The sequence below is a fragment of the Somniosus microcephalus genome, chromosome 8 (genome assembly GCF_052327205.1).
Source record: "Somniosus microcephalus isolate GS21.2 chromosome 8, FLI_Smic_1.0, whole genome shotgun sequence".
Classification (NCBI taxonomy): Eukaryota; Metazoa; Chordata; class Chondrichthyes; order Squaliformes; family Somniosidae; genus Somniosus; species Somniosus microcephalus.
Genome location: NC_140994.1, coordinates 273,053,987 through 273,071,616, shown reverse-complemented (window position 1 = coordinate 273,071,616; position 17,630 = coordinate 273,053,987). Strand labels below are relative to the sequence as shown.

General features: G+C 48.0%; 1 protein-coding gene across 1 annotated transcript in view; it reads left to right on the top strand.

Moving 5' to 3' along the window:
* Positions 1 to 17,630, top strand: part of faxdc2 (fatty acid hydroxylase domain containing 2) — a 67,657-nt gene that overhangs the window by 34,500 nt on the left and 15,527 nt on the right. The window contains exon 7 of the mRNA XM_085996082.1: positions 6,009 to 6,114. Coding sequence (XP_085852208.1) covers positions 6,009 to 6,114 — 106 coding nt within the window. The remainder of the gene's footprint in view (positions 1 to 6,008; positions 6,115 to 17,630) is intronic.

Sequence of the window (17,630 nt, the reverse complement as noted above, 5' to 3'; positions counted from 1 at the left end):
CGTGTCCTAACTCACTCCCAGTCCCGTTCACCCATCACCCACTGTGCTCACTGCCCCGTGTCCTAACTCATTCCCAGTCCCGTTCACCCATCACCCCGTGCTCACTGCCCCGTGTCCTAACTCACACCCAGTCCCGTTCACCCATCGCACCGTGCTTGCTGCCCGTGTCCTAACTCACTCCCAGTCCCGTTCACCCATCACCCACTGTGCTCACTGCCCCGTGTCCTAACTCACTCCCAGTCCCGTTCACCCATCACCCCCTGTGCTCACTGCCCCGTGTCCTAACTCGCACCCAGTCCCGTTCACCCATCACCCCCTGTGCTCACTGCCCCGTGTCCTAACTCGCACCCAGTCCCGTTCACCCATCACCCCCTGTGCTCACTGCCCCGTGTCCTAACTCACACCCAGTCCCGTTCACCCATCACCCCCTGTGCTCACTGCCCCGTGTCCTAACTCGCACCCAGTCCCGTTCACCCATCACCCCCTGTGCTCACTGCCCCGTGTCCTAACTCACACCTAGTCCCGCTCACCCATCACCCCGTGCTCACTGCCCCGCGTCCTAACTCGCACCAAGTCCCGCTCACCCATCAGCCCGTGTTCACTGCCCGTGTCCTAACTCGCACCCAGTCTCGCTTACCCATCACCCCGTGCTCGCTGCCCGTGTCCTAACTCGCACCCAGTCCCGCTCACCCATCACCCCCTGTGCTCGCTGCCCGTGTCCTAACTCGCACCCAGTCCCGCTCACCCATCACCCCGTACTCGCTGCCCGTGTCCTAACTCGCACCAAGTCCCGCTCACCCATCACCCCCTGTGCTCACTGCCCTGTGTCGTAACTCGCACCCAGTCCCGCTCACCCATCACCCCGTGCTCGCTGCCCGTGTCCTAACTCGCACCAAGTCCCGCTCACCCATCACCCCCTGTGCTCGCTGCCCGTGTCCTAACTCACACCCAGTCCCGCTCACCCATCACCCCGTGTCCTAACTCGCACCCAGTCCCGTGCACCCATCACCCCGTGCTCGCTGCCCGTGTCCTAACTCGCACCCAGTCCCGTTCACCCATCACCCCTTGTGCTCACTGTCCCGTGTCCTACCTCGCACCCAGTCCCGTGCACCCATCACCCCCTGTGCTCACTGCCCCGTGTCCTAACTCACACCCAGTCCCGTTCACCCATCACTTCCCCCGTGCTCACTGCCCCGTGTCCTAACTCGCACCCAGTCCCATTCACCCATCACTCCCCTGTGCTCACTGCCCCGTGTCCTAACTCGCACCAAGTCCCGTTCACCCATCACCCCGTGTTCACTGACCTACATTGGCTCCCGGTCCGGCCACAACCCGATCTAAAATAAAATTCTCAACCTTGCTTTCAAATCCCTCAATGGCCTCCTCACCCCCTCCCTATCTCTGTAACCTCCTCCAGCCCTACAACCCCCCCCAAGATCTCTGCGCTCCTCCAATTCTGGCCTCTTGTGCATCCCCCGATTTCCATCTCTCCACCATTGGCGGCCGTGCCTTCAGCTGTCTGGGCCCTGAGCTCTGGAATTCCCTCCCTAAACCTCTGTGCCTCTCTCTCCTCCTTCAAGATGCTTCTTAAAACTCTTTGTCCAAGCTTTTGGTCACCTGTCCCAATATCATTTAAAATAAAAAATGGGGATATATTAAATAACTTAATCAAACCCAAAGAGGATAAAACCCCTGGTCCGGATGGATTGCATCCACGCATTTTAAAATAATCTAGCGAAGAGATAGCAGAGGCATTACTGCACATACTTAATAATTCATTAGAAAAAGGTGTAGTGCTGGAGGACTGGCGGATAGCTAAAGTAATACCGATATTTAAGAAGGGGGATAGAACATGTTCAGGGAATTATAGACCAGTCAGTTTAACATTGGTGGTAGGAAAAATAATGCAATCCCTACTAAAGGAGAAAATAGAAGAACATCTAGAAACCAAAAATATAAAAATGAATAATCAACATGGATTTCAAAAGCGAAAGTCTTGCTCGACCAACCTTATTGAATTTTTTGAAGAGGTAACAGAGAGTAGACAAGGGTAATGCAGTAGATGTAATTTATCTAGATTTTCAAAAGGCCTTTGATAAGGCATCCCATAATAGACTGATGAACAAGGTCAGAACATGTGGAGTCAGGGGACAAGTAGCAGAATGGATTGCTGGCTGGCTTCAGGACTGAAGGCAGAGAGTGGGAGTAAAGGGTAGCTATTCCCAGTGGCAGAAGGTGGGTAGTGGTGTTCCACAAGGATCAGTGCTGGGACCACTGCTGTTCACAATTTACATTAACCATTTAGACTTTGGAATCAAAAATACAATTTCTAAATGTGCAGATGACACCAAATTGGGGGATTAGTCAATACTGAGGAGGACTGCTTACAGGAGGACATTAATAAACTTGCAGAATGGGCATATAATTGGCAAATGAAGTTCAACACAGATAAATGTGAGGGATTACATTTTGGTAGGAAGAATAGGGAGGTCACTTATCACTTGGAGGGTGAGAGTCTGGGTGGGGTAGAGGAACAAAGGGATCTCGGAGTACAAATACACAAGTCACTAAAAGTTGCAACACAGGTTAACAAGGCCATAAAAAAAGCAAACCAAGCACTAGGGTTTATTTCTAGAGGGATAGAATTGAAAAGTAGGGAAGTTATGCTAAACCTGTATCGAACCTTGGTTAGACCACACTTAGAGTACTGCGTACAGTTCTGGTCGCCATATTATATAAAGGATATAGAGGCACTGGAGAGGATGCAGAGAAGATTTACAAGGATGATACCAGAAATGCGAGGGTATACATATCAGGAAAGGATGAACAGGCTGGGTCTCCTCTTGAAAAAAGAAGGCTGAGGGGTGACCTAATAGAGGTCTTTAAGATTATGAAACGTTTTGATGGAGTGGATACAGAGAGAATGTTTCCACTTGTGGGGAAGAGCATAACTAGAGGCCATCAATATAAGATAGTCACCAAGAAATCCAATGGGGAATTCAGAAGAAACTTCTTTACCCAGAGAGTGGTGAGAATGTGGAACTCGCTCCCACAGGGAGTGGTTGAAGCGAATAGTATCGATGTATTTAAGGGGAGGCTAGACAAGCACATGAGGGAGAAGGGAATAGAGGGTTATGCTGATAGTTAGATGAGGAAAGACGGGAGGAGGCTCGAGTGGAGCATAAACGCCGGCATGGACTGGTTGGGCCTGTTTCTGTGCCGTATATTTGGTGTAATCTTTTGTAAAGGTGGGGTTGAGGATTATCGTGAGGGGGTGGGTAGGTGGGGTTGAGGGATATGGGGGAAGGTGGGTGGGTGGGGTTGGGGATATGGGGAGAAGGTGGGTAGGTGGGGTTGAGGATATGGGGAGAAGGTGGGTAAGTGGGGTTGGGGATATGGGGAGAAGGTGGGTAGGTGGAGTTGAGGATATGGGGAGAAGGTGGGTAGGTGGGGTTGAGGATATGGGGGAAGGTGGGTGGGTGGGTTTGAGGATATGGGGAGAAGGTGGGTAGGTGGGGTTGAGGATATGGGGAGAAGGTGGGTAGGTGGGGTTGGGGATATGGGGAGAAGGTGGGTAGGTGGGGTTGGGGATATGGGGAGAAGGTGGGTAGGTGGGGTTGAGGATATGGGGAGAAGGTGGGTAGGTGGGGTTGGGGATATGGGGAGAAGGTGGGTGGGTGGGGTTGAGGGATATGGGGGGTAGGTGGGGTTGGGGATATGGGGAGAAGATGGGTAGGTGGGGTTGGGGATATGGGGAGAAGGTGGGTGGGTGGGGTTGAGGATATGGGGAGAAGGTGGGGTTGGGGATATGGGGAGAAGGTGGGTGGGTGGGGTTGAGGGATATGGGGAGAAGGTGGGGTTGAGGATATGGGGAGAAGATGGGTGGGTGGGGTTGGGGATATGGGGAGAAGGTGGGTGGGTGGGGTTGAAGGATATGGGGAGAAGGTGGGTAGGTGGGGTTGGGGATATGGGGAGAAGGTGGGTGGGTGGGGTTGAGGGATATGGGGGGTAGGTGGGGTTGGGGATATGGGGAGAAGATGGGTAGGTGGGGTTGGGGAGAAGGTGGGTGGGTGGGGTTGAGGATATGGGGAGAAGGTGGGTAGGTGGGGTTGGGGATATGGGGAGAAGGTGGGGTTGGGGATATGGGGAGAAGGTGGGTGGGTGGGGTTGAGGGATATGGGGGGTAGGTGGGGTTGGGGATATGGGGAGAAGGTGGGTGGGTGGGGTTGAGGATATGGGGAGAAGGTGGGTAGGTGGGGTTGGGGATATGGGGAGAAGGTGGGGTTGGGGATATGGGGAGAAGGTGGGTGGGTGGGGTTGAGGGATATGGGGGGTAGGTGGGGTTGGGGATATGGGGAGAAGATGGGTAGGTGGGGTTGGGGATATGGGGAGAAGGTGGGTGGGTGGGGTTGAGGATATGGGGAGAAGGTGGGTAGGTGGGGTTGAGGATATGGGGAGAAGGTGGGTAGGTGGGGTTGGGGATATGGGGAGAAGGTGGGGTTGGGGATATGGGGAGAAGGTGGGTGGGTGGGGTTGAGGGATATGGGGAGAAGGTGGGGTTGAGGATATGGGGAGAAGGTGGGTGGGGTTGAGGATATGGGGAGAAGGTGGGTAGGTGGGGTTGGGGATATGGGGAGAAGGTGGGTAGGTGGGGTTGAGGATATGGGGAGAAGGTGGGTAGGTGGGGTTGGGGATATGGGGAGAAGGTGGGTGGGTGGGGTTGAGGGATATGGGGAGAAGGTGGGGTTGAGGATATGGGGAGAAGGTGGGTGGGGTTGAGGATATGGGGGAAGGTGGGTGGGTGGGTTTGAGGATATGGGGAGAAGGTGGGTAGGTGGGGTTGAGGATATGGGGAGAAGGTGGGTAGGTGGGGTTGGGGATATGGGGAGAAGGTGGGTAGGTGGGGTTGGGGATATGGGGAGAAGGTGGGTAGGTGGGGTTGAGGATATGGGGAGAAGGTGGGTAGGTGGGGTTGGGGATATGGGGAGAAGGTGGGTGGGTGGGGTTGAGGGATATGGGGGGTAGGTGGGGTTGGGGATATGGGGAGAAGATGGGTAGGTGGGGTTGGGGATATGGGGAGAAGGTGGGTGGGTGGGGTTGAGGATATGGGGAGAAGGTGGGGTTGGGGATATGGGGAGAAGGTGGGTGGGTGGGGTTGAGGGATATGGGGAGAAGGTGGGGTTGAGGATATGGGGAGAAGATGGGTGGGTGGGGTTGGGGATATGGGGAGAAGGTGGGTGGGTGGGGTTGAAGGATATGGGGAGAAGGTGGGTAGGTGGGGTTGGGGATATGGGGAGAAGGTGGGTGGGTGGGGTTGAGGGATATGGGGGGTAGGTGGGGTTGGGGATATAGGGAGAAGATGGGTAGGTGGGGTTGGGGAGAAGGTGGGTGGGTGGGGTTGAGGATATGGGGAGAAGGTGGGTAGGTGGGGTTGGGGATATGGGGAGAAGGTGGGGTTGGGGATATGGGGAGAAGGTGGGTGGGTGGGGTTGAGGGATATGGGGGGTAGGTGGGGTTGGGGATATGGGGAGAAGATGGGTAGGTGGGGTTGGGGATATGGGGAGAAGGTGGGTGGGTGGGGTTGAGGATATGGGGAGAAGGTGGGTAGGTGGGGTTGAGGATATGGGGAGAAGGTGGGTAGGTGGGGTTGGGGATATGGGGAGAAGGTGGGGTTGGGGATATGGGGAGAAGGTGGGTGGGTGGGGTTGAGGGATATGGGGAGAAGGTGGGGTTGAGGATATGGGGAGAAGGTGGGTGGGGTTGAGGATATGGGGAGAAGGTGGGTAGGTGGGGTTGGGGATATGGGGAGAAGGTGGGTGGGGTTGGGGATATGGGGAGAAGGTGGGTAGAGGTGGGGTTGGGGATATGGGGAGAAGGTGGGTAGGTGGGGTTGGGGATATGGGGAGAAGGTGGGTAGGTGGTGGTCGATGAAAACAGGGAAGGATTTGTTGGGTTTAATGCCATTTTTCTGTTGCCTGTGATAATATTTCAATATTCATTCTCTCCAGACTTTTCCATCATCCAATACTTTACAAACACATTCACAAGAAGCACCATGAATGGACAGCTCCAATCGGCATCGTGTCCCTGTACGCACATCCCATCGAGCACGCGGTAAGAGATGTTTGTGACTGAACAGTGTAGATAAGTACTGTTCATGGCAGAAGCTGGGAAGTGGTGTTCCACAGGGATCCGTGCTGGGACCGCTTGTTCACCATTGACATAAATGATTTGGACTTCGGAATCGGAAGTACAATTTAAAAATTTGCGGATGATACCAAATTGGGTGGTGGAGTTATTACAGAGGACTGTGACAAAATACAGGAAGACATTAATAAACTTGCAGAATAGGCGTGTAATCAGCAAATGAACTTCAGTATAAATACTTGTGAGGTGATGCATATTAGTGGGAAGAATAAGGAGGCCACATACTCCTTGGAAAATAAGAGTCTGAATCATAGAATCATCGAATAGTGCAGCACAGAAGGAGGCCATTCGGCCCATCGAGTCTGCGCCGGCTCTTTTGACGAGTAATCCAGCTAGTCCCACTCTCCCGCTCTTTCCCCATATTCCTGCAGTTTTTTCTCCCTCAAGTATTTATCCAATTCCCTTTTGAAGATGACGATTGAATCTGTTTCCACCGCCCTATCAGGCAGTGCATTCCAAATCCTAACCATTCGCTGCGTAAATTTTTTTTTCCTCCTGTCGTCTCTGGCTCTTTTGTCAATCACCTTAAATCTGTGCCCTCTGGTTATCGACCCTTCAGCCACTGGAAACAGTTTCTCTTTATTTACTCTATCTAAACCCTTCATGATTTTGAACACCTCTATCAAATCTCCTCTTAACCTTCTCTGCTCCAAGGAGAACAACCTAAGCTTCTCCAGTCTATCCACGTAACATAGAAGATAGGAGCAGGAGTAGGCCATTCGGCCCCTCGAGCCTGCTCCGCCATTCAATGAGATCATGGCTGATCATCCAAATTCAGTACCCTGTCCCTGCCTTCTCCCCATATCCCTTGATCCCTTTAGTCTTAAGTATATACAACTCCTTCTTGAATATATTTAATGAATTGGCCTCCACTGCCTTCTGTGGTAGAGAATTCCACAGGTTCACCACTCTCTGGGTGAAGAAATTCCTCCTCATCTCTGTCCTAAATGGCTTACCCCTTATCCTTAGACTGTGACCCCTGGTTCTGGACTCCCCAGCCATCAGGAACATCCTTCCTGCATCCAGTCTGTCCAGTCCTGTTAGAATTTTATAAGTTTCAATGAGATCCCCTCTCATTCTTCTAAACTCCAGCGAGTACAAGCCCAATCGACCCAATCTCTCCTCATACGCCATTCCTGCCATCCCAGGTATCAGTCTGGTGAATCTTCGCTGAACTCCTTCCATGGCAAGAACATCCTTCCTCAGATAAGGCGACCAAAACTGCACACAATACTCAAGATGTGGTCTCACCAAGGCCCTGTACAACTGCAGCAAGACATCCTTGTTCTTGTACTCAAACCCTCTCGCTACGAAGGCCAACATACCATTTGCCTTCTTAACCGCATGCTGCACCTGCATGCTTACCTTCAGCGACTGGTGCACAAGGACACCCAGGTCTCGTTGCACTTCCCCTTCTCCCAATCTACTGCCATTCAGATAATAATCTGCCTTCCTGTTTTTGCCACCAAAGTGGATAACCTCGCATTTATCCACATTATACAGCATCTGCCATGCTTCTGCCCAATCACCCAACCTGTCCAAATCATACTGGAGTTTCTCGGCAACTGAAGTCCCTCATCCCTGTAACATTCTAGTAAATCTCCTCTGCACCCTCTCCAAGGTCTCGACATCCTTCCTAAAGTGCGGTGCCCAGAATTGGACACAATACTCCAGCTGGGGCCTAACCCAGTGTTTTATCAATGTTTAGCATAACTGCCTTGCTTCTGTACTCAGCCACTATTAATAAAGCCAAGGATCCCGTATGCCTTTTTAAAAACAACCTTCTCAACTTGTCCTGTCACCTTCAAAGATTTGTGCACATACACCCGCAGGTGTCTCTGTTCCTGTACCTCCTTTAAAATTGCACCATTTAGTCGATACCACCTCTCCTCACTCTTCCTACCAAATGTATCACTTCACACTTCTCTGCGTTAAATTCCATCTGCCATGTGTCTGCCCATTTCACTAGTCTGTCTGTGTCCTCCTGAAGTCTATCACTATCCTCCTCATTGTTTGCTGCATTTCTGAGTTTCGTGTCACCTGCAAATTTTGAACTTGTGCCCTGTGTACCCAAGTGCAGTTCATTAATATAAATCAAAAGGAGCAGTGATCCTAATACCGACCCCGGGGAACATCACTGTAGACTTCCCTCCAGTCTGAAAAACAACCGTTCAACACTCCTCTCTGTCCTTTAGCCTATTTTGTACCCATGCTGGCACTGTCCCTTTAACCCTGTGGGCTTCAGTTTTGTTTACAAGCCTATTATGTGGCACTTTATAAAATGCCTTTTGAAAGTCCATATACACAACAACTGCACTGCCCTCATCAACCCTCGCCGTTACTTCATCAAAGGACTCGATCAAGTTAGTCAAACATGATTTGCCTTTAACAAATCCATGTTGACTTTCATTTATTAGTCCATACTTTACTAAGTGACAATTAATTTTGTCCCGGATTATTGTCTCTAAAAGTTTCCCCACCACCGACGTTAGGCTGACTGGCCTGTAGTTGCCGGGTTTATCCCTCTCCCCTTTTTTAAACAGGGGTGTAACATTTGCCATTCTCCAGTCCTCTGGCACCACTCCCATATCTGAGGAGGATTGGAAGAGAGTGGCCAGAGCCTCCGCAATGTCCACCCTTACTTCCCTCAGTAACCTAGGATGTACCCCATCCCGACCGGGGGACTTTTATACTTTGAGGACTGCCAACCTTTTACGAACATCCTCTTTATCTATTTGTATCCTGTCCAATATCGTTACTGCCTCCTCCTTTACTGCTACATTGGCAGCATCCTCTCCTCTAGTGAAGATGATGCAAAGTCCTCATTTAGTGCCTCAGACACACCCTCTGCCTCCACAAGAAGATCTCCTTTTTCGTCCCTAATCAGCCCCACCCTTCCTTTGACTACCCTTTTACTATTTATATGTTTATAAAAGACTTTTGGGTTCCCTTTTACTGTATGTTAGTCACTAATCTATTCTCATACTCTCTCTTTGCCCCTGTTGTTCCCTTTTTTAGACCTCCTCTGTACTTTCTATATTCAGCTTGGTTCTCTACTGTATTATGAACCTTACATTTGTCATAAGCCTCCTTTTGCTGTTTCATTTTAATCTCTATATCTTTTGTCATCCAGGGAGCTCTAACTTTAGATGCCCTTCCTGTACCCCTCATGGGAATGTGTCTATTCTGTACCCAAATTATCTCCTCTTTGAAGGCCTCCCATTGCTCAATTACTGTTTTCCCTACCAATTTTTGATTCCAATCCACCTGGGCCAGATCTCTCTTCAACTCACTGAAGTTAGCCCTCCTCCAGTTAAGTAATTTTATGCATGTCTTTTTCCATAACTATTCTAAACCTAATGATTTTATGATCACTATTCCCCAGATGCTCTCCCACTGAAACATGCTCCACTTGCCCCACATCATTTCCCAGAACTAGATCCAGCACTGCTTCCTTCCTCGTTGGGCTAGAAATAGACTGATCAAGAATTCCTCCCCCTCTTTGTCCTTTACACTGTTACTATCCCAGTCTATATTAGAAGAATTGAAATCCCCCATTATCCATTCATTCGATTCACTCCACGTGATGTCAAGAAATGGTTGAGCACACTGGATACAGCAAAGGCTATGGGCCCCGACAACATCCCGGCTGAAGACTTGTGCTCCAGGACTAGCTGCGCCTCTAGCCAAGCTGTTCCAGTACAGCTACTACACTGGCATCTACCTGACAATGTGGAAAATTGTCCAGGTATGTCCTGTCCACAAAAAGCATGACAAATCCAATCCGGCCAATTACCACCCCATCATTCTACTCTCAATCATCAGCAAAGTGATGGAAGGTGAAGCGGCACTTACCAATAATCTGCTCACCGATGCTCAGTTTGGGTCCTGCCACTTGGCTCCAGACCTCATTACAGCCTTGGTCCAAACATGGACAAAAGAGCCGAATTCCAGAGGTGAGGTGAGAGTGACTGCCCTTGACATCAAGACAGCATTTGGCCGAGTGTGGCATCAAGGAGCCCCAGTAAAATTGGTATCAGAGCAAAGACTCTCCACTGGCTGGAGTCATACCTAGCACAAAGGAAGATAGTTGTGGTTGTTGGAGGCCAATCATCTCAGCCCCAGGACATCACTGCAGGAGCTCCGCAGGGCAGTGTCCTAGGCCCAACCATCTTCAGCTGCTTCATCAGGTCAGAAGTGGGGATGTTTGCTGATGGTTGCATAGTGTTCAGTGCCATTCGCAACTCCTCAGATAATGAAGCAGTCCATTCCCGCATGCAGCAAGACCTGGATGACATTCAGGTTTGGGCTGATAAGTGGCAAGTAACATACGCGCCACACAAGTGCCAGGCAATGACTATCTTAAATAAGAGAGCTTCTAACCACCGTCCCTCGACATTCAACGGCATTACCATCACCAAAACCCCAACATCAACATCCTGGGGGTCACCATTGACCAGAAACTTAACTGGACCAGCCCAATAAATACTGTGGCAACAAGAGCAGGTCAGAGGCTGGGTATTCTGCGGCGAGTGTCTCACTTCCCGACTCCCCAAAGCTTTTCCACCATCTACCAAGCACAAGTCAGGAGTGTGATGGAATACTCTCCACTTGCCTGGATGAGTGCAGCTCCAACAACACTGAATAAGCTCACCACCATCCAGGACAAAGCAGCCTGCTTGATTGGCACCCCATCCACCACCTTAAACTTGGTGAACTTGGAAACTAAATGTTCCAGGGTACTTGATGTTTCGAAAAGACAGGCAGAATGGAAAAGGAAGGGGAGTAGCCCTGATAATAAAGGATGATATAAGGACAGTAGCGAGAAAGTATCTCGGCTCGGAATATCAGGAAGTAGAATCAGTATGGGTGGAGATAAGAAATAACAAGGAGCAGAAAACATTGGTAGTAGTAGTATATAGGCCACCGAACAGTAGCTATACCATTGGAAAGAATATTAATCAAGAAATAGTAGGAGCTTGCAACAAAGGTAATGCAATAATCTTGGGGGACTTTAATCTTCATATAGACTGGACAAATCAAATTGGCAAAGGTAGTCTGGAGGACGAGTTCATGGAATGCATTCGGGACAGTTTCCTAGAACAATATGTCATGGAACGAACCAGGGAACAGGCTATTTTAGATCATGTATTGTGTAATGAGACAGGGTTAATTAGCAATCTCATAGTAATTATCCTCTGGGGCAGAGTGATCATAATATGATAGAATTTTACATTAATTTTTAGAGTGACTTGCCTAAGTCCGAAACTAGAGTCTTAAACTTAAATAAAGCCAATTACATAGGTATGATGGGCGAGTTGGCTAAGGCAGATTGGAAAAATAGATTAATAGGTATGGCGGTAGATAAGCAGTGGCTAGCATTTAAAGAAATATTTAATAATTCTCAACAAAAATATATTCCGTTGAGAAACAAAAACGCCACGGGAAAAGTGATCCAACCGTGGCGAACTAAAGAAGTTAAGGATAGCATTAAATTGAAAGAAGAAGCTTATAATGTTGCGAAGAATAATAATAACCCTGAGCATTGGGAGAGTTTCAGAAACCAGCAAAGGATAACCAAAAAATTGATCAAAAGGGAAAAAATAGAATGAGAGGAAACTAGCAAGAAATATAAAATCAGATTGTAAGAGTTTCTACAAGTATGTAAAAAGGAAAAGAGTAGCAAAAGTAAACATTGGTCCCTTAGAGGCTGAGAGAGGAGAAATTATTATGGGAATAAGGAAATGACAGAAACGTTAAACAAATATTTTATATCTGTCTTCACAATAGAAGACACAAAAAGCATACCAAAAATGGTGGGGAACCAAGGGTCTAATGAGGGTGAGGAACTTAACATAATTAATATAAATAGAGAAAAAGTACTAGAGAAACTAATGGGACTAAAAGCCGACAAATCCCCTGGACCTGACGGCCTACATCCTAGGGTTCTAAAAGAGGTGGCTGAAGAGATAGTGGATGCATTGGTTTTGATCTTCCAAAATTCCCTAGATTCTAGAATGGTCCCAGCGGATTGGAAGGTCGCAAATGTAATACCGCTATTCAAGAAAGGAGGGAGAGAAAAAACAAGGAACTACAGGCCAGTTAGCCCGACATCAGTCGTTGGGAAAATGCTGGAATCCATTGTTAAGGAAGTGGTATCAGGGCACTTAGAAAATCATAAAATCATGTTGACTCTGCCTAATCATGTTATGAAAGGGAAATAGTGTTTGACAAATTTATTAGTGTTTTTGAGGATGTAACTAGCAGGGTAGATAAAGGGGAACCAGTGGATGTAGTATATTTGGATTTCCAAAAGGCATTCGATAAGGTGCCATATAAAAGATTATTACACAAGATTAGGGCTCATGGGATTGTGGGTAATATAGTAGCATGGATAGAGGATAGGTTCAACTATTCAAAAAAGGTGATAGAGAGAAAACGGGGAATTACAGTCCGGTAAGCCTGACATCGGTAGTGGGGAAAATGCTAGAGTCCATTATAAAAGATGTAATAGCAGAGCACTTGGAAAACAGTGACAGGATCGGACAAAGTCAACATGGATTTACAAAAGGTAAATCATGCTTGACTAATCTACTGGAATTTTTTGAGGATGTAACTGGGAGAACCAGTGGATGTGGTGTATTTGGACTTTCAGAAGGCTTTTGATAAGGTCCTGCATAAGAGATTAGCGTGTAAAGTTAAGGCACATGGGATTGGGGGCAAGGTATTGACTTGGATAGAGAACTGGTTGGCAGACAGAAAGCAAAGAGTTGGAATAAATGGGTCTTTTTCCGAGTGGCAGGCAGTGACTAGTGGGGTACCGTAGGGATCGGTCCTTGGGCCCCAGCTATTCACAATATATGTTAATGATCTAGACAAGGGAACTAGGTGTAATATCTCCAAATTTGCAGACGACACAAAGCTGGGTGGACGTGTGTGCTGTGAGGAGGATGCCGAGAAACTCCAGGATGATTTGGACAGGTTGGGTGATTGGGCAAAAGCATGGCAGATGCAATATAACATGGATAAATGTGAGGTTATCCACTTTGGTGGCAAAAACAGGAAGGCAGATTATCTGAATGGCAATAGATTGGGAGAAGAGGAAGTGCAACGAGACATGGGTGTCCTTGTGCACCAGTCGCTGAAGGTAAGCATGCAGGTGCAGCAGGTGGTTAAGAAGGCAAATGGTATGTTGGCCTTCGTAGCGAGAGGGTTCGAGTACAGGAGCAAGGATGTCTTGCTGCAGTTGTACAGGGCCTTGGTGAGACCACATCTTGAGTATTGTGTGCAGTTTTGGTCGCCTTATCTGAGGAAGGATGTTCTTGCCATGGAAGGAGTGCAGCGAAGATTCACCAGGCTGATACCTGGGATGGCAGGAATGATGTATGAGGAGAGATTGGGACGATTGGGCTCATACTCGCTGGAGTTTAGAAGAATGAGAGGGGATCTCATTGAAACTTACAAAATTCTGACAGGATTGGACAGACTAGATGCAGGAAGGATGTTCCCGATGGTCAGGGAGTCCAGAACCAGGGGTCACAGTCTAAGGATAAGGGGTAGGCCATTTAGGACAGAAATGAGGAGGAATTTCTTCACCCAGAGAGTGGTGAACCTGTGGAATTCTCTACCACAGAAGGCAGTAGAAGCCAATTCATTAAATATATTCAAGAAGGAGTTGGATATATTTCTTAAGGCTAAAGGGATCCAGGGGTATGGGGAGAAAGTAGGGACCGGGTACTGAAATTGGATGATCAGCCATGATCGCATTGAATGGCGGAGCAGGCTCGAAGGGCCAAATGGCCTACTCCTGCTCCTATCTTCAATGTTTGGTTAACGGACAGAAAACAGAGAGTAGGGATAAACGGATCTTTTTCAGATTGGCAGGCTGTAACTAGTGAGGTGCCGCAAGGATCAGTATTGGGGCCTCAGCTATTTACAATCTATATTAATGACCTAGATGAAGGGACCGAGTGTAATGTATCCAAGTTTGCTGATGATACAAAGCTAGGTGGGACAGTAAGCGGTGAGGAGAACACAGGGTCTGCAAAGGGATATAGATAGACTGAGTGAGTGGGCAGTAAGGTGGCAGATGGAGCATAATGTGGGGAAATGTGAGGTTATTCACTTTGGTAGGAAGAATAGAAAAACAGAATATTTTTTAAATGGTGAGAAACTTTCAAATGTTGGTGTTCAGAGAGATTTGGGTGTCCTCATGCAAGGAACACAGAAAGCTAGCGTGCAGGTACAGCAAGCAATAAGGAAGGCAAATGGCGTGTTGGCCTTTATTGCAAGGGGGTTGGAGTATAGGAGTAAGGAAGTCTTGCTACAATTGTACAGGGCCTTGGTGAGACCACACCTGGAGTACTGGGCACAGTTTTGGTCTCCTTATCTGAGGAAGGATATACTTGTCTTGGAGGCGGTGCAACGAAGGTTCACTAGATTGATTCCTGAGATGAGAGGGTTGTCCTATGAGGAGAGATTGTGTAGAATGGGCCGATACTCTCTGGAGTTTAGAAGAATGAGAGGTGATCTCATTGAAACATAAGATTCTGAAGGGGATGGACAGGGTAGATGCTGAGAGGTTGTTTCCCCTGGCTGGAGTGTCTAGAACTAGGGGGCATAGTCTCAGGATAAGGGGTCGGCCATTTAAGACTGAGATGAGGAGGAATTTCTTCACTCAGAGGGTTATGAATCTTTGGAATTCTCTACCCCAGATGGTAGTGGAGGCTCAGTTGTTGAGTATATTCAAGGCTGAGATCGATAGATTTTTGGACTAATGGGGAATCGAGGGATGTGGAGATCGGGCGGGAAAGTGTTGAGGTCGATGATCTTATTGAATGGCGGAGCAGGCTCGAGGGGTCATATGGCCTCCTCCTGCTCTTATTTCTTATGCTCTTAAACATTCACTCCCTCCACCACCGGCACACCATGGCTGCAGTGTGCACCATCTACAAGATGCACTGCAGCAACTCGCCAAGGCTTCTTCAACACCTCGCAAACCCACGACCTCTACCACCTAGAAGGACAAGGGCAGCAGGTGAATGGGAACACCACCACCTCCAAGTTCTCCTCCACGTCACACACCATCCTGACTTGGAAATATATCGCCGTTCTTTATCGTCGCTGGGTCAAAATCCTGGAACTCCCTCCCTAACAGCCCTGTGGGAGTACCTTCACATAGAAAACATAGAAAAATAGGAGTAGGCCATTCAGCCCTTCCAGCCTGCTCCGCCATTCATATGATCATGGCTGATCCTCTATCTCACTACCATATTCCCACTCTCCCCCCATACCCCTTAATGCCTTTCGTGTCTAGAAATCTATCTATCTCCTTAATTATATTCAGTGACTTGGCCTCCACAGCCTTCTCTGGTAGAGAATTCCACAGGTTCACCACCCTCTGAGTGAAGAAATTTCTCATCTCAGTCCTAAATGTCCTACCCCGTATCCTGAGACTGTGACCCCTCGTTCTAGACCCCCCAGCCAGGGGAAACATCTTCCCTGCATCCAGTCTGTCTAGCCCTGTCAGAATTTTATGCGTTTCAATGAGATCCCCTCTCATTCTTCTAAACTCTAGTGAATACAGGCCTAGTCGACCCAATCTCTCCTCATACGACAGTCCTGCCATCCCAGGAATCAGTCTGGTGAACCTTCACTGCACTCCCTCTATGGCAAGTATATCCTCTCTTAGGTAAGGAGACCAAAACTGCACACAGTACTCCAGGTGTGGTCTCACCAAGGCCCTGTACAACTAGTAAGACATCCTTGCTCCTGTACTCAAATCCTCTTGCAATGAAGGCCAACATACCATTTGCCTTCCTAACTGTTTGCTGCACCTGCATGTTTGCTTTCAGTGACTGGTGTACAAGGACACCCAGGTCCCTTTGTACATCAACATTTCCCAATCTATCACCATTTAAATAATACTCTATTGACGTATGAGGAGAGATTGGGTCGATTAGGCTTATATTCGCTGGAGTTTAGAAGAATGAGAGGGGATCTCATTGAAACTTATAAAATTCTAACAGGACTAGACAGACTAGATGCAGGAAGGCTGTTCCCGATGGCAGGGGAGTCCAGAACCAGGGGTCACAGTCTAAGGATAAGGGATAAGCCATTTAGGACTGAGATGAGGAGGAATTTCTTCACCCAGAGAGTGGTGAACCTGTGGCATTCTCTACCACAGAAGACAGTTGAGGCCAATTCATTAAATATATTCAAGAAGGAGTTAGATATATTTCTTATAAGGCTAAGGGGATCAAGGGATATGGGGAGAAAGCAGGGACCGGGTACTGAATTTGGATGATCAGCCATGATCGCATTGAATGGCGGAGCAGGCTCGAGGGGCCGAATGGCTTACTCCTGCTCCTATCTTCTATGTTTCTATCTTTCTGTTTTTTCTACCAAAGTGGATAACTTCACATTTATCCACGTTATACTGCATCTGCCATGTATTTGCCCATTCGCTCAACTTGTCTAAATCGCCTGGAAGCCTCTTTGCATCCTCCTCACAACCCCACCTAGTTTTGTGTCGTCAGCAAACTTGGAAATATTACATTTGGTTTCCTCATCCAAATCATTGATATATATTGTGAATAGCTGGGGCCCAAGCACTGATCCCTGCGGTAACCCACTAGTCACCGCCTGCCACCCCGAAAAACTCTGTTTCCTGTCTGTTAACCAATTTTCAATCCATGCCAGTATATTACCCCCAATCCCATGTGCTTTAATTTTGCACACTAACCTCTTATGTGGGACTTTATCAAAGGCCTGCTGAAAATCCAAATACACCACATCCACTGGTTCTCCCTTATCTATTCGACCAGTTACATCCTCAAAAAACTCCAGTAGGTTTGTCAAACACGATTTTCCTTTTATAAATCCATGTTGACTTTGTCTAATCCCGTTGATATTTTCTAAGTGTCCTGTTATCACATCCTTTATAATAGACTCTCGCATTTTCCCTACTACTGATGTTAGGCTAACCGGTCTGTAGTTCCCGGTTTTCCCTCCCTCCTTTTTTAAATAGTGGGGTTACATTTGCCACCCTCCAATCTGCAGGAACTGTTCCATAATCTATAGAATTTTGGAAGATGACAACCAATGCGTCCACTATTTCCATGGCTACCTCTTTTAGTACTCTGGGATGCAGATTATCAGTCCCTGGGGATTTATCGGCTTCCAGTCCCATTAATTTCTCCAGCACTATTTTTTTACTAATACTAATTTCCTTTAATTCCCCCTTCTCACTAGACCCTTGGTTCCCTAGCATCTCTGGGAAGTTATTTGTGTCCTCTTCCGTGAAGACAGAACCAAAGTATTTGTTTAATTGCTCTGCCATTTCCTTGTTTACCATTAGAAATTCTCCCATTCCTGACTGTAAGAAACCTACATTTGTCTTCACTAATCTTTTTCTTAATACA